Consider the following 18,759-nt stretch of genomic DNA (forward strand, 5'->3'; position numbering starts at 1 on the left):
GTTTGTCTGTGACGTCTTCTGTGGTTTCATTTGCGTTAACCACGACTACGGGAATCAGATCGACGACACGAACATATTCAACTAACCCGACGTTTTTATTGTCAATGTTTGCAACGGTAGTTGCGTCAGACGGTGCTTCAGTAGGCGCGGCAATGGTGGTACAAACGAGCGCAACCGAGAGAAGGACAATCAAAATTGAAGCCATGGTCTTGTTGGGCTTCGAGAAACTTCTCTGCAATATAGAGGCGGGATGTGCTTCCCAAAATAACTTCTTATCGGTTCTGAGTTCTGCAATTGTTTATGAAATTTCAAACCGCGTTTAGTTTTTATAGTATATCCAATAAATTGTGCTAACTATAACTTCCACTTAAGGATGCATTGACGCATTCTGTTCACTTGTAAATGTTGAAAGTAAATAATATTCAATAACATAATGACCATGAATGTATTTTGTTAGGATTATACTTGGAAGACGATGAAAAATAGTTTACTTAAATAATCTTTATAGAGATTACTAATATAAATACATGATAAGCTGAGAAAAGCGAGACGTGAATAACACCCGTTTTTCAAATTCATTCATGAATAATGATTGTTATTCACAATATATTCAATTGGGAGTTTGAATCTAGTTTTATTATCGGTTGAACTCGCTTGAACATACTGAAAATCAGTATAAAATTCCTTTCAGACATCGCAACCATTACCAAAGAATAAAGTCTGTAGGGAATAGATGGCTTTTTTAACAAAACAGTTCTTAGTATACACATTGTGTAGCATCGCTAAAGTACGGTTTATATAAGTATAGCTGTTTCTTTATTATGTCCGGAATTTTTAGAGTTCTGCAACTATTTAGGCATTATTTATTATTTATTCAAGCTATAGAAGAAGTGAACAAATTTTATCGAGCGCTATTTCTCAAATAGAATACTTACCTAAGAGTAGATACTACCTTAGTTAAGTATTTATGTGGTCTGTGCTTAGCTCAAATTCAAATTTATCACGTACTAATACGGGTCATTTTGCTTGGGTCGAGCGGCCGGGCCACGGGCATTATTTCCGAATTAATATTTTTACACGAAATTAAAGACATTTGAAAAATGTATATTTTTTATTTATTTATTTTATTTATTGGAAGACCAACGGCTATCTTATAGAATAAAAAACTTAAATACGTGTTCCGTTTAGTTTAGTTGATATTGAAAAAAATCGTTGGTGTATTAATGTACTTATTGAATACACCGGTTTTCTTTTAAGATTTCGAGGTATATTTGTGTTTTTTCTATCGAGAAAATTTTTTCAAATCGTGTTTTCACACCGTATACCGTAGTAATCAGTGCACATCCTCCATTTTACTGTGTATTTTTTCCAAAATGATTGATTCAACACTTTCACTATGATGCGGATTTAATCAAAGCTTATTCCACGAGTATAATTATATTTATTATGATACGCTGTGCGTAACAAAGTTCATATTATTCAAGTGCATTTTTAAGTGCATTTTATTCAAGTAATTCATATATCTGTACAGTAGAGATAACAGATAGGCATCTTGTTGCCTTTGTTGCTATATCTTTCTAAATATGTTTTGAATTAGCTTTTCTATTCGGAATTTTATCCGTCTGTGGCGAACGCGTGTTGTCAGCGTTTGGCTCCGATCCGCGGTGCCCCGAGCCACTCGATTTCAAAGTAGCAGGGTGCATTATGAACTGGATCATTACAAAAAATCCCCGCCCGGAACGCTCCTTTTACCACCTCTGTGTGGCCAGAGCATTATACTACAAAATATAGATGTATTACAGTTATAGAGTAACCTTTTATTCTAATACCGTCTAATATCTGACTAAATTAATTGTCCCAAATAACTTATTCTTTATTGCCACAACAATATTCAAGTATTTAACAATATTTCTTATAGTTTCTATAGAATCCTATTATGGTGTGTTATCCGCACGTGATGCAGTGATAATTTGTTCTTGTTGTTCATTTTTCTTATCGCATCATACCTACGCATTTGGAATCTCGTTAACACCCTTGAACCAAGGTTTTATAAAATTGATTGCTTTTTTATTTAGTACAAAAAAATATTTGATGTACGTACGTAGTGATAAATAGTACATATTTTGGCTTTTTAAATATTGACACAGGATTGTTCCTAACAAAGCAAAATTACAAAAATAAAATAGTAGAGGAAAAGGTTCTAATGTGTCCTACTTTCTTTTATTGGTTTCATTTAAAAAATACTTGACGAAGAAGTTATATATATACGTTATAGTGATCTTTATTCATTTAGGTACCTATGCATACTTTATAATGGAATAAATAAAATAACCACAGGATAATAAAAAATATGTGTATTTAAAAAATAATCAAATTTAGCAACTCGAGATCAAGGGCACCCGGGGGGTCATATTAAATGTATTGGCCTTATTTAAAAATCTATCGGCAAATATCGCAGATGTAATATTCGCCTTCAGAACCTGAGCATGCTGTATGAGTCATAAGTTGCAACTCTGTCATTGAATCCACTTCTCTCCACGTCTGTTGTTAGAATACCTGGTATCGCAGAATACGCAGTTTGTATCTAAGCCTTCAGGTATCCTACTTGGGTAGACGTCGTCGTCATATTCAGAGTCCATTTCTAAAACAGCTTTACTTTCTGAGCTACTCCTGGGTGTGACGTCTCTCTGGCGTCTATTAGCTCTGCTGCCACTAGCCCCTCCAACTTGACTATCCAGATCGCGTCCCCGTCCACGTCATTCTATATCATTTTAAAATTTATTTTCAATGTTATTTTTCAAGGCCTACTGATAGGCCAGTTTTCGAACATGCATTCTAGTAAGTCCATCCATCATACTATCTAGACCCCATGAACAAAATGTAGTCTACTAACTTTTGCTCCAGGGCAAGTACATGAAAAGCTTTCACAGCTTTTTTACAGCCTATGGCCTTTGTCCTCACCGCTTTTATTGCCTTTTTCATCTGGACAGGATCCCATGCTTTTCTTTTTTTCGATGGTGGAGATACACGCTGCGTCGAGGCATCTGGAATATTTTTGTATGGCCTACATTTATTTATCTCGTAAGTTTGGGTGTAATTTGTGTGTGTCTACGTGTGTGTTCATGGCACCCGTGACCCAGAGTTTCCTTATTATATTATTATTATATTATTATAATTATTAGATATATTATTATTGTTATTATATTGTTGGCCGTACATGACTATTTGACATAATCTTCGCCTTATCCATGTTCATTTTAAGATTATATCCGACGTCGACAAAGCTAAAGGAAAGATTGGCCGTTTCACACCGTACATGTGCATGTTTCTATGTCTAGTTTCCAGTTCTCTCACAGATCTTAAACCAATTAACCGTCTTATATATTACTAGCTACTAGCTGGTGTCTGCGACTTCGTCTGTGAAGTATAAGTAGATACCTACTTCCAGTAGCCTACTGTACAAATTTTCATTGTTTTATTGGTTCTCCATACATACTTTCCTGTTTCACCCTCTATAAGATTTATTTTTACGACAAAAACTAGGTCCTAAGTCCCATCTATGTCTATGTTCGTATACTAAAATTCATCAAAATTGTTAAATATTTTATTGAATTGATTTTTTTTGTGAAATTATTCCACTAGTTTGTTATAATTATTAATACACAGATCGAACACTCAGAAAAAATTCCTTCGATCCGGCCGGATCATCATCTTCATCAAAATTGGTTTGGCCGCGTGGAAACGTAACTGACAGATTTACTTTCGCATTTATGATATTACTTTGTATAATGTGTGGAAAGCAGCACGCTCATCGAAAGTGAAGAACGCTGATCTGGGGACTGAAGGTAAATGTAGCTCTCTACCCTAATAATAAATACAATTAGATACATATTCTTATGTAAAGTTTATGTCGTATGCAAGAGCTTGTAAGAAATAAAATAAAATTTTAAAGGCTCCCTGAAATTTTATATTGATTAGGTCACTTTTTATGGAAGTCGGGAGAGTTTGTTATAGCTTTTATTTTTACGCTATTCTAAATATAAACCATGTTCTAGAGCGTCGAAAATGAGGAATTTTAGTACTTTGATATAAGTGTATGTATGTGGTACTCACCACTTTATCCAGTGTTTCAAAAACTATGTGGCACCGTTTATCGAATTCTATCTGATTAATGGCGCATTTAAATTTGATACGTAGAAGTAAAATAAAAAACTTTAGTAAATCATCCTAAATCCTAATCTAAATAGTCGTAATAGAGTTCTCACTGATCGTGCATTTATTTTTACTTCACAAACAATCAGCAGTGTTTGCTTTTTCCATAAAATATAATGTGCTATGTAACTAACGCTGTAGTATATAAACCTTTAGCTTCATATTGTTGTCATATATTTCTTTGAAGTTAAGACAAGATAGGATCGCTCGGAAATGCATTCAACGCTGTTAATCGTCGCGTCATTCGCGCTGTTAGCTTATTGCGCATGCGCACCCACAGAGGAGGTAATACAGCACGTATCCCCCCCAAAAGTTCAAACACCATCAAATACAGGTAAGAATTTGCTCTGCCTCTTTTTATGTAGAATGTAGTAGCCCCATATCTTTTTACATTAGTTTTGATTATAGTGACGCTCCCTACCGACCATTAGGGTATAAACTCTTTGTGAAAGAGGGAAGTACTGCCACCTTACCTATTTATGCCGCCAAGCATTAATGTGAGCATTACTGCGTTCCGGTTTTGAAAGGTAAGGGTGCAGGTGAAATTACAGGCACATGGGGATTTTTCAACTTATGTCTCAGGGTCATGGGCACAGAGGCAGTGTACCTCAGATCTTTGCTATTTAAAGTTCTGAGTGGCACTGCAACTGTTATGGACAGGTGTGTTGTTTACCATCAGGCGCACGACTTGTTCGTCCCAACACTTAGTATATTAAAAAAAACTGTTAAAGATAATTTTTATAATAATAATTAGAATTTTTGGCATGGTATAGTTAGCTGCAATTCATACCTTTGGTCGTAATAAAGTCACATGATTACGTCGTAAGTGCTTTTGTAACATGAAAGTCTTTAAAAGAGTTCGGACTACATGAAACAAATTATTTGTGTATGTTATGAAATGTTATAATTCTCCTATTTAAGCCTTAACAGTTACCAACTAATTTCGTTCGTAGCAACTTTAAGCCTCTACTCTGTAAAGTTGTTACTTTACATGTGTACTATGTGGCCTTATTGCGGTACAAGTGCGAATTAAAGTACTTGATTCTCGGCATTTCTGTACAGTAATCATGATTTCCTCCTGCTGCTGTTTCTGTTTAAAACCTCGTTTTGTATGATACTCAATCTTGTTTCAAACTCCAATACATTGCATACTTATTTGAACTGGGTATACTTGCTTTTAAATTCTTAATACTTAGCTACCCTCTGCCTATTGTAGCGTAGAGGTTATTACGAAAATCTAGGTTATTTGCATAATATAGTTCCTAAATGTCCTAATTAGTTTGTCCTATACGTGACTAGATAGCACCTAATACCTAAATAGCACCCAGTAGGTGCCTAGACAGCACCAAGTACTTAGATAACAGATCAGTAGATGCTAAAACAACTTGCACAACATTTATTTAGTGCTAAATAAATAAATATACTTATTTGGATCTTATTTAGATTCTATAATTTGTTATACCAATTGATTATATACCTACGTCGAAAGGTTTAGAATTCTAATACAGTAGACGAACTAAATAATGCAGTACACAATCAGCCAATCAATAAACTATGCATTTAGCCTTCTGTATAAAGTCACTGTACCTATGTACGTAGATATGATAGGAATATTTTGTGATTGAAAACTTTTCTGTAATAGGGTACTCATCAACACTGCTCGTATGTTAAACGATATGCTTACCATGTTATCCATCGGCTTTTATTTACTATTATTGCAACTTATTAAAATAATGATAAAGGATTGAACCCAGCGAGATAAACAGCTGTCTTTATAGTTTACTTTTTTGTGGTATCAGGAAAAGATGGTGCCAACTCTGGTGCTGTGGGCGAAGAATCATCGGAGCCTAAGGAATTATTGAGAAACCGTCGTAGCATTGGTGGCCAAGAGAGCGACTTGCTTCCGTCAGGCAGCGAAGTGGATGCTGCACCTTTTGGAGGACCTTCCGCACTGCTAGGCCGTGGTCGTATACGAGTCTTACCAGCTTTCCTTGGTTAAAAACGTCTGCTTTAAAAAATATTCAAAAACAATTATCATTTTGAATTAATTTATTCGATTTGCGTATTACAGTCTAGTTTAAAGTATGAGCTTCAATATATTGTTTAAACCTTTTATGTATATAGTACTGTGAAAATTTACCTAAAATAAATGCATGTATGACTATTATATGGCATTTTTTTACCTACCTATCTATTTTGCACTACATTCCCATTCTTCTACTAAGTCGTTCTTATAAATATGACACAACTCCCTTGCCTTTTTAAAATTCCCTTATAGTAAGTATCTGCTTTAATAGGGTCAGTAATATTTAGACCTAAAATAAATTACTCATCATTATCTATTGCTATCTTTTTTATCTTACTGGAATAATAATTTAACACTTTAATGTTAATTTGCTACTCGACCTTGTTATAATTTATATAACACAATTACTATTTATTAACAGCACATAAGTAATTACATTTCTTTACCTATAAAAATATTGTGTTCTAGTTTTATTCTTTTTATCATCATGATGGTAAAGACTAGTTTCATTCTACTTTTATTTGTATTTGTGTTTTATAAAATCAGTGCACTAAACTTGGTCACAGAATTAGATACTGTTGATGTACAAGATGTAAATATTCCAGATGACATTAAAGTGGACGCAGCAGAACTTGTGGCTGCTGAAAGTAATGATGAAATTTCCCTTGATAACAAAGTTCCTGACTTAAAAGTTCAAATTGATTCCGAAATAATGGAGACAGCTGGGAGCAACAACTATGTTTATAGACCACTGTATGTTTATAGAAAAATTGAACATAGGAAAAAGAGGATAAATATGTACAACGCTTTTGCGGGTTAAAGATTTTTGTACTACGAGTACTGTGGCTGTGTAGAGATGATACACTAGAGCAAAACGGTAGGACCCAATTAAGTGACTAATACCTTGTTAAGAATTGGCAATAAAAATGCTATAGAATTATCGAAAACAATTAAAAGTAGCGACTGTTAAACTAACAACGTTCAGATCGTTTGAAGACCTGGCTTTGCTAAAACAACTCGTGTACATAAATAAAAATGTGTAAATATCGGTTTTTTACATCATTTTGCATTGGGATTCTGAGTGTAAGTATTTGTATAGTTATAGCGTCATATTTTTGTGAATGGTTTTATTTATAATACCTGAATTGCAATTATCGCAGGTCCGTATCACTATAGCAGGAATATCACCAGTTCATGATGTCTCTCAGAAATTGAATATGAAAACCAGTGATAAATTTCTAAACACACCTTACAAAGTTCTGAAACATCTTGATAACACTGTGTTCAAAAATAGCAAGAATTTGACCGATAATCCACAAACAGAAGAAACTCTTTATCAAATATCAAAGGATTTGGTTTCTGCAATTTTATCAAAGTTAGAGATTCAAGACAAAATAACAAGGATCACTAGAGAAGCTCTTGAAGCACCTGGTAAGAGTAAAGGCATCACTGCTATTGAAACACGACGAATTCTCGATTATATATCAAGGACCTTATCTGGACACATTTTGAGTATTACAAGAGCGTCTACGGAACCGGAGCTTCACCGCTTAGTTTATGGCCTGGGTCAAATTGCAGCTGAAGTCTCTATAGTATCTGCTTTAAAAGATATTACATATGCTACGGCTCTGTCAAAGAAGCAATCAGTGGATCTATCATTGCGAAAGAAAAGAGATGCACCTGCAGATGTTCTTTCTACTACTTCACGTGCTCCTCCAGTAATTTTACCATCAACTGCTCATCCCATTCTCCACAGTATTCTTATAAATAAGTCACTCTCAGCTAGCCAAGCTAAAGCCAATTCTACGGTACGGCCATACCTAAAACAACCACATCTTACACCGTATTCCATTATCTCACGAAATGAAAAAAAGCCGGTAAATACCATGAACATGCCACATGTTAAGGCATTGACCACCAAAGGTTTCTTAAATCGAACTGCCTTGGATATAGAAAATGCTGAAAGAAATGCTAGCAATACTGATCCTATTGTTATGGAAAAATCAATAAATGACACACATATCGTCTCTGTTGACACCCAGACATTAGATGCACAAGAATTGAACGCACCAGCGCTTATAGATGATTTTGCCGATCCTAGGGACAATCTTTACAAAACCGCGATGAGCGCAGACGTAGCTGCAGACTTGGAGATTGATCAACCCGACAATGCAGATGATGAAGCGGCCAATGAAAAGAAACAAAAGCAGAAATTAGAGAGATTGGAATTGAAAGCTAAGAAAGCCATACTTTACGCTGGCGACGTTGCATACTTAACCGCTGCTAGCGTCGTTGCGATGAGGCGTGCATTGACGGCAAGCATCGAAGTCGAAATGTCGGTGAAATATGCTAAGAACGGCATGTCTAATCATCAAGACTTGATGATGAATTTGGCGAAGACTGCAGCTCAACAAGCTGGAAAGGAAGCTAAAAGTGCTACATCTAAATCTTTAGCTAGTGAACGCGTTATAAAATTGGCTTTGAAGTACACCGCACAATCACATGGTGCTAATCTCAATCACGTTGCCAACAGGATTGTAATGGACACCATATCTTTAGCTACACTGGCTAAGTCAATGGCGTTCGTGTCTTCAGATATTGCTATTAATTCTTTATACCAGGCTACTGACGTCAAGCCGCCTTCATAAATAGTCTGTTTATTGTACCGCTTTAATCTGTTTAGGCATTATTATGTATATTTATTTATAAATAAATGAATAGACTAGAATAGAATCACTTATTTGTCTATAGTTAAGATTCTATGAGTATTTGAAAAATTACAATTCATTAATTTCTAGTTTATCGTTTACCATTTGTGATTTGATTTCGATGCAAAAAATCCTACTTCTATCTTGTTATTGCTTGTTATTGTTATGTTTATGTGGGTGTTATATCTGTATTTAGAAATGACGGAATTTGCAAATTAGACCACATAGGCGTCGGCATCGTATGATTATCATTGAAATTAGATTAACAATAATAGGAAAAGTATGTTTTTGAATCCTATCATAATAGTTTTATTTAAATCTAAAAATTTCAAATTATGTTCTGTATTTATGTACTGTACAGGCAACGAAGTTAGGAAAAATTTAATTAAAAACCTTATTTTATTTTTAAAATACATAAAAATCACAATATTTCCGGTAGTTATGTTTCAGCCGCTTGTACTTCACCACCAGCTGTAGGGGTTCCAGTAGCTGTAGTAGGGGTAAGATTTGTAGTACGAAAATGATCTGTAACAAGTTAACGGTATCTTTATTTTAAATGCCAAAACCGTAATTTTAAGTCGCAAATTAAACAGTTATATTTCAGTGTACCTATGTAGCCTGTATTTCATACCCTGGTATGCTTTTGTCACCTAAAACTTACACATATAGTGTATAGATAAAAATAATACGAACTATTTGAAGAAAATTATGTGAAGGTGAAATTTTATAACTCTGCCACCGTTACTGGAAAGGGCGCTTGTAACAAAACTCAAAATCGAGAAAATAATGTTAGAAACTAAATTAAAAATAATCTACTTTTGTCTTGCGGTAACTTCATACCCTATCCACTTAAGAAAAAGTAAAAATAGTAACAGATCGGCCTTTTAACCGACTTCAAAGAAAATGAGGAGGTTCTCAATTCGACAGTATGTTTTTTTGTATGTACATATATTACGCGATAACTTCGGCATTTGTGAACCGATTTTTTCTTTTATTGTCGGCAAGAGGGTACGTCAGCAGTGGTCCCATTTAAATTTAAAGAAATTATTCCACATTTAAGGGTGGCAAACTAGGGCATGAATGACTTTTGAGGTCGGTTTATTAGTACTCTGTACTGAGATTATTTACCGATCACGTCAGTATACGCAACGAATTATTTTTTTAAACATCACATTCATCCTTTCGACTAATGGCGGCAGTACTCTCCTATTTACACATAAAAAAGTTTTCGACTAATTTAAATCGTAGAACTTTTAACCTCTCCTATAAAGTTGTAATTTTGCAGATGTGGCCTTTTTACAACAAGACCAAGAGTATGAGTTAATGCCATACATTAAAGCCTACGAAGAAACCAGTACCGACAAAATATTATTATGTATATTATTTGGTGACATCTTAATTATAAAAAGTGTATTAACGTGTAAGTTTTGTTGTAGATATCAAAAGGGCACACTTGTGCCTAAAATCGCTGCGTAAAATGTTTAATTTTACAGAATTACAATTCTCTTGTACACTGCAGATTCCAGTTTGGATACGTCAGGTTTTGGATAATACACGTGTGTTGAGTGGCTTACTTACCTGGGGTAGTAATAATAAGATCTTCTGCGAGGATAATAAGATCTACGCCACCAATAGGTGTTGTCAGTCGTCAAATCTTCCTCTGGTTTCTCGAATGATTCTTGTTCAGAAATTGGGACTTGTTCAGGTTCTGGCTGGTTAGGTACTGGATCCATTCGAACATTTTCTGGCACGACGTTTACTATTGGGGGTTTTACTTCATCAGCTGGATAAGTCAGGCAAACGCCGATCATCATAAGTAAAAATGTGATCTTAATCTGTGGATAAAAATTGGAGACTTTTTTAAATACCATTATTCAGAGATGGATATCATTTACAATACCTAGATCTTTCAAATCTTAATCCCCTTTTTATAATAAATAATATAATTTCAGTAATTCTAGATAAAGATAGTGATGTTGTGTCAAAATTTCTAAAAGGACACCTAAGCTTAAAATTGGGAAGTACACGTATATAGGTTGATACAGTACAATACATTAATTCACAGATCTTTAGGTACTTACCATTTTGTACAGCTAATTAGAAGTATGCAAAAAATGATGTGACTTTCGCGTTAGATAATTTAGGACTGCTGGGGCCTGATCTGTGTCCAAATTTTATATCCAATGAAGGCGAGAGACAAATATATACTCCACTCTTTCTCTACCTGGTTTTCCCACATCTAAAGGTCTGGCTATTCCAGATGACAGTAATGCCGAACTTGTTTGTTTGTTGATATAAATCGTATACTTTTTCACGCATTTTACCTATTATGTCATCATATTTATTTAGCTCAGAAATTTAATCTCATTTGCGTTTTGTTTTTATGGGTATCTATGGAATTGCCGAGAAGCGACACTTTTATGTTGTATATACATATACATAAACGAGTATAAAAAGAAATACTTGTCATTCGATTTTAGAATGTTTATGTAAGGTCAAGATCACATAACTTGGTGCTTAGATAGCTTAGATAAAGTTTTAATTTATTACTTCATTTCATTGACATACCAAGTCAATGCTTTATTCGCAAAGTTTCGATTAATATTCATAAATTACAAATTTATTCAGTGATTTACAAATTTTGTCATTTACAAATCATTTCACGTTTATATTTGAGTGAGTACTGGAAGATGGACATTTAGGAAATGAAACTATTTTTCCGGATTTAAATCACGTATTTTGTTTTTTCAAACAAATCAACGTTTCGGGCCCTTTACAGGTCCCATGTTCAGTCAACCGTGACAATGGGACCGGTAAAGGGCCCGAAACGTTGGTTTGCTTGAAAAAAACAAATATAGGTACGCAATTTAAATCCGGAAAAATAGTTTCATTTCTTATGTGTAACAATCGCGAAAACCTAAGAACTCGACAAATGGACATTGTTATTAAGAAAAATATAATTTAATTCAAATATAGAATGTTACTACATAAACATTAGCTTAATAAGAATATTATGCATACTGTTAACGTATGTAAGTTTGTAATCATTCTCAAATAAAATGAAATAGTTTATCAACTTCCGTAAGACCCGAACAACTCCATAGTCTGGACTTCAGTAAATAGTTGTTATACATGGCTATGCTTTTGTGAATTTAAAGGCGTCCCACAGACAATGATATTACTCATTAGTCGCATCCCCGCACCATGGAACTAGACTCGACCGTAGTAACGCAGTCCGTAGCGGTGCATGGACGTTTTAAGCGATTGAGGATCAGTGTTTACTTCTCATTTGGTAGAGGAGACAACGCGAGATTTGGGAGCGATTATGGTGCATACTACGGCATTCAACGCGAAGTGCAATGGTTTGTGTGAGAGATTTAATAGGACGCTGTTAGGAATGTTAGCGAAATATATAGGAGGCGAACAAAGGATTTGGTGTACCAGGTTACCATTGGTATATTTCGCATCTAGTAAACATAGCAGTACCGGGGTGTCACCATATATGGTTTTGTTCGGTAGAGAGTCCTTATGTGCATCAGATATAGAACTGGCGATTAATTATGTCAATGTTGCGGAGAATTTGCAGGATAAGATGCAAAACAAGCAACGTTAATTGATGTGGTTAAGGAACGAATAGGCCACGCTATTCGTTCGCATATAAAACAAAAGCGAAATTATGATAAGAAAGCAAAAGTAATTGTGTATCAGCCAGGAGACTTGGTAATGTTATATTGTCCTAGGAGAGTTTCCTACAGAAGTGTAAAATTAGCTAGATTGTTTAAAGGGCCGTATAGAGTAATAGATCGATTGAGTAGAGTTAATTATATTGTGAGAAGAATAGATGTAAATAGGAATAGATCGGTTAGGCAGGATCTAATGCATGTGAATAGAAAAGGTTCATTCATTGAATAGGTTCTATAGTAGGTAGTTTAATGTTTTTTTAGTTTCTAGTAGGTTTGTTAATCTTTTGTGTTTGTTTTCATATGGAGCCATGATGACATTGTGACGAATATTTTGATGGAATTTGTTATTTTCCGGCGAATGCAGACTTAGAAGGACGGGAGAAGAAGATGGACTACCGACTTGGATAGATATAACTTACTTTTTATTTGATGGGTATATTGTCCTGTGTGTGTGCATAGTTCGTGTTCACTCTCCCAGATGAACAAGAACTGTCTGCATTCAAGGAAAATATATTTGTTTAATTATTAGGAATCCATGGAGGATTCCTAATAATTAATCGATATGAGATATGATATATCATCAAGGAAAATATATTGATGATATATGGTGATATCACGTGTGTTAGGAAATGTTGTTGTTAGGGTAATTTGCGTGTTTGTTCTGGTTTGTTTAAAGAAAGTGAGAAAAGCTGATGGAACGTGGATAGTTGCAGGATGAGGACTAAGGCAGCTGGGAGATCAATGTTGATGTTACCCAGTGATCGCCCGATGGGTGCTCAAGCCTATGTCGTTGTCGTGGCAGCGTGCGCGCTGAAGATAGTTTAGTGATGCAGTTAGGAAGTTCAAGTAGTGATGTTTAAAGATTTGTTAGGGACATTCAGCCAAGACAGGGTTTAGGATTTAGGGAGTTAGGTTTTAGATAGTTTACCTAGATAGTGAGGGTTTTAGATGAAATAAAGTGTTAGGGCTTTAGGTTATCTGATTAGCTAGGTTAGTTAACGAATAAATTACGAAATGATAACGAATGTTGAATTGTTTGATTAGGATGTGGTCATCGTTTGTCCTTTTGGATAGGTTTTTGGCAGACTAAAGCCACAGCCTCCTCGGTGGTTTACTTGTTGGTAAGTTAGAAGCTTCCGAGCAGTGTATGGCTAGCCTATAGTGAAGGCTGATAATGAGATGTTCACTCCTTCAGTTGTAAGGAACAGGGATGTAGTATAGGATCTACTCTATGAGTAGAAATACTGGCTGAATGAATATAGGTTTGGGTTTAGAATGTATTTAAAAAAATAAGAGAAAAAAGATAAGAAGATCTTAACAATTCGAAACTAGATTCCAGACTACGACACGTTACAATTATATTTATTGAGTTTTCTTATAAAAGTACCTCTGCGCAAAGCAATCTGAGTTACGCAGTCATAGTACCAACTCAATATCTGTCGACCTTCATGAAGGATGAGTTTTGGCCGAAGGGTGTCATATATCGACGTTTCCGAGGCCGGTTATCGCACACCAACGTTGAGTCACACGTCGCAGACAATACGTGTAAATAATAATAGCCATTAGTGTTTTGTTATATTATTATGCATGTTAGGAAACCTATGTTATAGAATGTAGGTTTCCAAACTTTCTGTCTCACCGCCCACTTAGGCAAGATAAATAAAATTTTAACGTCCACCACCCCTAAAAAGAATTGAAAACACGTAATTTTTATATAAACTTAACACAAAAAAATACAAGGAAAAGAAATTATTATGTATATAGTGAAGTTTATATAGATAATTTGTAGTGTGAAACTACGGATACCTTTCATTTCATCTCTCTCATTTTTCTAGTAAACACCCTTACTTTTTCTGATTCCTGAAAGAGTTCCAACTAATATTTACTAAAATATTAGTGTCTAAATTACTTAAATTTGCTATTGTGAGCTATTTCTCGCACTTTGACAATTTACTCACTTTTCACGTCTGATCTGTCGACCTTGGCGTACGTACTATTTCATCAATTTCACTTTATGCACATTTGTGTTACGTATTTAATATTTTTATATGTTGACATTGATTGACAGAGATGTTACCCGTCAACAATCCATTCTTCCAAAGATTATCGAATAAATTACTTTTCCTTTGATATGTAATCTTAGCGGTAGAAGCGTTTCCGCTCCTGGCTGCTCTCATTTTGGCTCTGCATTTCAAATTCAAAATTGGCTATTCGACTTTCGATTCTCTCTCTCGCTCTAAAAAATTCTTGTACTAGCCTTGGAGGCGATCTGGTCTTCTATAAATATACGAAGTCTCACCTTTTTGAAGCCCTACACCCCTGACATTACTCCTAGCGTGCTTACGCGCCTGCCTGATGACCAGGTCCTCGACTGCCTCACGCTAAACCTGGACGTCACGTTTACGCTCCTCCTACCTGGACTGTGTATCTCAACTTCACCAACCAAGCTTGAAGCGGCAGGAGTGACAGACGAAATAGAACTCCACCTCAGAGTTTAAAGTGATAAAATCCACTGCTGCACTACCGCCGCTGTCGGTACAGCCTCTCCACTCACCGCCTCCGCGCTGAACCCGCTGTGTTCCGGCTCTGCACCTCCGCCCTAGGTTTCCAACCTTGGAGGATGGAGGCCTCCAACTCTCCGCGCCGAACCCGCTGCTTTCCGGCTCTGCACCTCCGCCCTAGGTTTCCAACCTTGGAGGGCGGAGGCCTCCAACTCTCCGTGCCAAACCCGCTGCGTTCCGGTCCTGCACCTTCGCCCTCGGTTTCCAACGTTGGATGGCGGAGGCTTCCAACTCCGTGTCTCCATCTTCTCCGATATTCACCTTCACACTACACATACATTACACACTACACCACGTCCTAACACACTCAGTTTTCCTTCCAACCCGACCTTTTAGATCTGTACTCCCACATTTTTTTTTTCTTTAAAGCGGTAGCTTCAATTGAATAAGATAAGACTTCAGCGCACACTGGTTGGGCGGTAGGGATCACTATGGCCTACAAGGTATGTATTTATTATAATAGAAGTAAATACCGTGACGCAGTCATTCTTTTTTATTTTACTAGTGACGTGGCCAGTAATGGCCAGTATTAATATAGTTATGGTTTTAAAAGATAACATGGAATTGGTTTTAATAATTAAGTCATTGTTATTAACCGGATGTGTCTAGTAATTAACCTTTATTCTTTAATTTCGAAAAGCTTACAGGCTTATTGTGATTGTCTCTCAATGCAAAGCTATTATAATGAGGCTACTAATTGGATCTAACAATATCTTTACGTGATTTATAAGCACCTTGTATGAAAGACTTCAATACGGAACCCATATGAGTCATACCATATTATGTAGATAAACTTTTACAACAGATATATTCTTATGTCGCTAGTGTGAACGACACCGTAAATTATTTGGGTGTGTAATATGTCATATAAATATTATTAACATAATCATTATTAACTCTTAATTGTCATAATTTTATTTCATACAAACTTATTTAATACTTTATATGAACGTTTAAAATAAACTTACATTCTATAATTTAATTTTCAATAACAATTGTTTACTCTAGCACTAATTTTTAATAACAATCAATTCATAAGTTAAAAACCTCAGTTAACATAACGCCAGTTCATCTAAATTTCAGTTCATCTAACGCCTGGTTGTTCATATGTAAAACTAAATAAATGTTGAGTATATTTGTATACAATTATTTTATTTTAATAAAAAAGAAGATACCTCTAATACCAATATTATATTCATTATAAAATCATTTCACCTGAAAACATGTTCGGAAACTCAAACAAATTCACTTCTGGCACTCGCCTGTCGCAGCCGCGACACGTTACCTTAGCTCGCTCGGCTTTTTTTTACATGGGGCAGTCCATCATGGATACCTTCCGTCTGGGTATACAGACGCAACCATCTCGAGCCAGATGCGACGACGAACGTGTGTCCCCAAGTCATATAATAACATAACCTAACCTATTAAAAGAAGGGGCGCCCATTTAAAGGTACAGGTAAATAAATACCTCTCAAAAATTATTTGAATTGATAATATATAAAATGAGTGTTTTATAAAAACAGTTTTATATAAAATGTTGTAATAAAATGTGAATAGTACTAGAAACGATAATTGTATGAAATTAAGGTATAGGAAATGTAATAAGTCCAAGTGTAAAAAATTATATGCAATGTGCGTTATATCTATTAAAATGACTATTTGATTTTCACACAAATGAGGCTTACTCTTGTTTATTTAGTGAGTATAAATTGTACATCACTTTAATATACTAACAGATAATTCACGTATTTATGTTTAATTTTTGATCGAGAAATATCGAACCAGTCTGTGGTCATTGACCATGAGTTTCCACGGCGGTGACTGGACGAAAATTCTTGACGAAAACGAAACAAGCCGAGCCAAATTTCGATGTTATACGTCGGGTGTTTGTCTCAGTCTCACTTATTCTGTGTAGATTGTTAAAGACGAAAATTATGTTTTGTTTTAAAAATTAAGTGACCTTAAAACTTGATTACCAAAGAATGACCGTACAAGGATAAACCGTATAAGAAATAACACTTTTAATGAGTTTATTCACCTTTTGACTTTACGTGAGGATTATTTGTCCAATGTTGTATTCAAGTAAGAGTTGATGTCTTTATATTGGAATGCAATATAATTGTTTACGAAATGCGATATCCAAAATTAGTTTGTTTTATGACTAGATTAGACTAATTTTAAAGTTAACGATCTGCTAAGGAGATGGGATGGGTTAGAGATATAGTAGACAGAAGTTGCTTGGCTAGTTAGTGTTCCTTTACTTATAAAACGACATAATTCAGTAAAACGAATTTGTTGCAAAGATTTCAACTTGGCGGTGAACCGCCGTGCAAAATTTTGAAATTATTTTAGCACACGATAACAAGTGTTATTATGTTAATAATCCTCTCCGTTGAAGGGTGCAAGCGCGGTGCTGAGTTCGGAACAAATCACGATGGGTTCAGATTAACAAAAAAGAACTTGCTGAATATTCTTGATTAGGATCCAAGGTTGAGGGTGCAGGGTGTATGTTTACCCCGAGTCGTCCTCCAAAAGTCTCCTGGGCCACTGGTGGAAACCGCATGAAAATCCATTCAGTAGTATTTGAGTTCATCGCGATCAGCCAGACAGACAGACGCGGTAGTGATAATATGTAGTGATGTAGTGATTATGCATTACATTATAGATATGTAACATATGTAACTATATTTTATACATAAATGTACGAAAGTGATTTAGGAAGATTATTGTTATACGATGCGGTGCAGTTCCAGTGGCGGGCCCGCCATAATGTGCGTAAGTCTTGAGAATATTTAGGTATTTAGAGTTATTTTTTGTGAATTTTTGTCACTATTGGCCGCCGCTAAAATCTGGCCGCCCTAGACCAGGGCCTACTGGCTTTAGGGCATCCATTTAGGGCAATCCGCCACTAAGTTAACCGCTTGGTTTTATTGGGTATACAGGTCTACCGCCCGAGAGTCCCACATAATCGGTCGTTGCTCCGCCGTGCCGAGTGGTGCGCCTGACGGTTTTCCCAGAGGAAAAAAGTATACTTGCAACCTGATCCGAAAGATGGGCGTAAAGAATTGCGTTTTTTGAGACGTGGCAGTTTCTAAACCAGTTATTGTCACAATATCCTTAAAGCTGCTTTTTAAACATTTTGTGTAGTTTGTAGGCGTACGTAGCGGAATTTGTAACACGACGAAATTAACATGTAAAGTGGAAGCAAAAAGACAGCTGCGTCCTATGACTAACATAGTAAATTTGATCAGCTTAGAGCGGTTACACACGGCGGCTTTTAGCAGTACCTAACTCTATTTATAAGTGCTTTGTTATGGATGAATATTCCGAAATAAAGATATTTGAATTTGAGTCCGAGTCCGAGCCCGAGTCCGAGTCCGAGTCCGAGTCCGAGTCCGAGTCCGGGTCCGGGTCCGGGTCCGGGTCCGGGTCCGGGTCCGTGTCCGGGTCCGGGTCCGGGTCCGAGTCCGAGTCCGAGTCCGAGTCCGAGTCCGAGTCCGAGTATTAGTATGAATCTGAATCTGAACCTGAACCTGAACCTGAACCTGAACCTGAACCTGAACCTGAAC

At 35.8% G+C, this 18,759-nt stretch overlaps 3 protein-coding genes across 3 annotated transcripts; 2 read left to right on the top strand and 1 right to left on the bottom strand.

Annotated features, from left to right (window-relative positions):
- The first annotated feature begins 4,417 nt into the window (after positions 1–4,417).
- Positions 4,418–6,373, top strand: LOC113231104. The gene is made up of 2 exons (XM_026465277.1): positions 4,418–4,546; positions 6,012–6,373. Exons 1-2 carry the CDS (start codon positions 4,426–4,428, stop codon positions 6,209–6,211), a joined length of 321 nt encoding a protein of 106 aa, XP_026321062.1. The 5' UTR covers positions 4,418–4,425; the 3' UTR covers positions 6,212–6,373.
- A 290-nt stretch (positions 6,374–6,663) lies between these two features.
- On the top strand, positions 6,664–9,101 carry LOC113230690. The gene is made up of 2 exons (XM_026464732.1): positions 6,664–7,321; positions 7,399–9,101. Exons 1-2 carry the CDS (start codon positions 7,274–7,276, stop codon positions 8,884–8,886), a joined length of 1,536 nt encoding a protein of 511 aa, XP_026320517.1. The 5' UTR covers positions 6,664–7,273; the 3' UTR covers positions 8,887–9,101.
- A 174-nt stretch (positions 9,102–9,275) lies between these two features.
- On the bottom strand, positions 9,276–11,108 carry LOC113230691. Its single transcript, XM_026464733.1, has 3 exons — positions 11,028–11,108; positions 10,525–10,781; positions 9,276–9,471 (listed from the first exon to the last, which is right to left on the bottom strand). The coding sequence occupies exons 1-3, from the start codon at positions 11,028–11,030 to the stop codon at positions 9,408–9,410; spliced, it is 324 nt and encodes a 107-aa protein (XP_026320518.1). The 5' UTR covers positions 11,031–11,108; the 3' UTR covers positions 9,276–9,407.
- Positions 11,109–18,759: the final 7,651 nt, after the last annotated feature.

Source organism: Hyposmocoma kahamanoa, unplaced genomic scaffold (genome assembly GCF_003589595.1).
Source record: "Hyposmocoma kahamanoa isolate Upper Pololo Valley unplaced genomic scaffold, ASM358959v1 64, whole genome shotgun sequence".
Lineage (NCBI taxonomy): Eukaryota > Metazoa > Arthropoda > Insecta > Lepidoptera > Cosmopterigidae > Hyposmocoma > Hyposmocoma kahamanoa.

What these genes read in the sequence shown, in the direction of transcription:
- LOC113231104 (XM_026465277.1), top strand. Translation starts at nt 4,426, where the DNA reads ATGCATTCAACGCTGTTAATCGTCGCGTCATTCGCGCTGTTAGCTTAT. An exon ending in TCAAACACCATCAAATACAG is followed by an intron (nt 4,547 to 6,011) that starts GTAAGAATTTGC and finishes TTGTGGTATCAG; the next exon opens with GAAAAGATGGTGCCAACTCT.
- LOC113230690 (XM_026464732.1), top strand. Translation starts at nt 7,274, where the DNA reads ATGTGTAAATATCGGTTTTTTACATCATTTTGCATTGGGATTCTGAGT. An exon ending in TTTGCATTGGGATTCTGAGT is followed by an intron (nt 7,322 to 7,398) that starts GTAAGTATTTGT and finishes CAATTATCGCAG; the next exon opens with GTCCGTATCACTATAGCAGG.
- LOC113230691 (XM_026464733.1), bottom strand. An exon ending in TCTTATTATTACTACCCCAG is followed by an intron (nt 9,472 to 10,524) that starts GTAAGTAAGCCA and finishes AACTTGTTACAG; the next exon opens with ATCATTTTCGTACTACAAAT.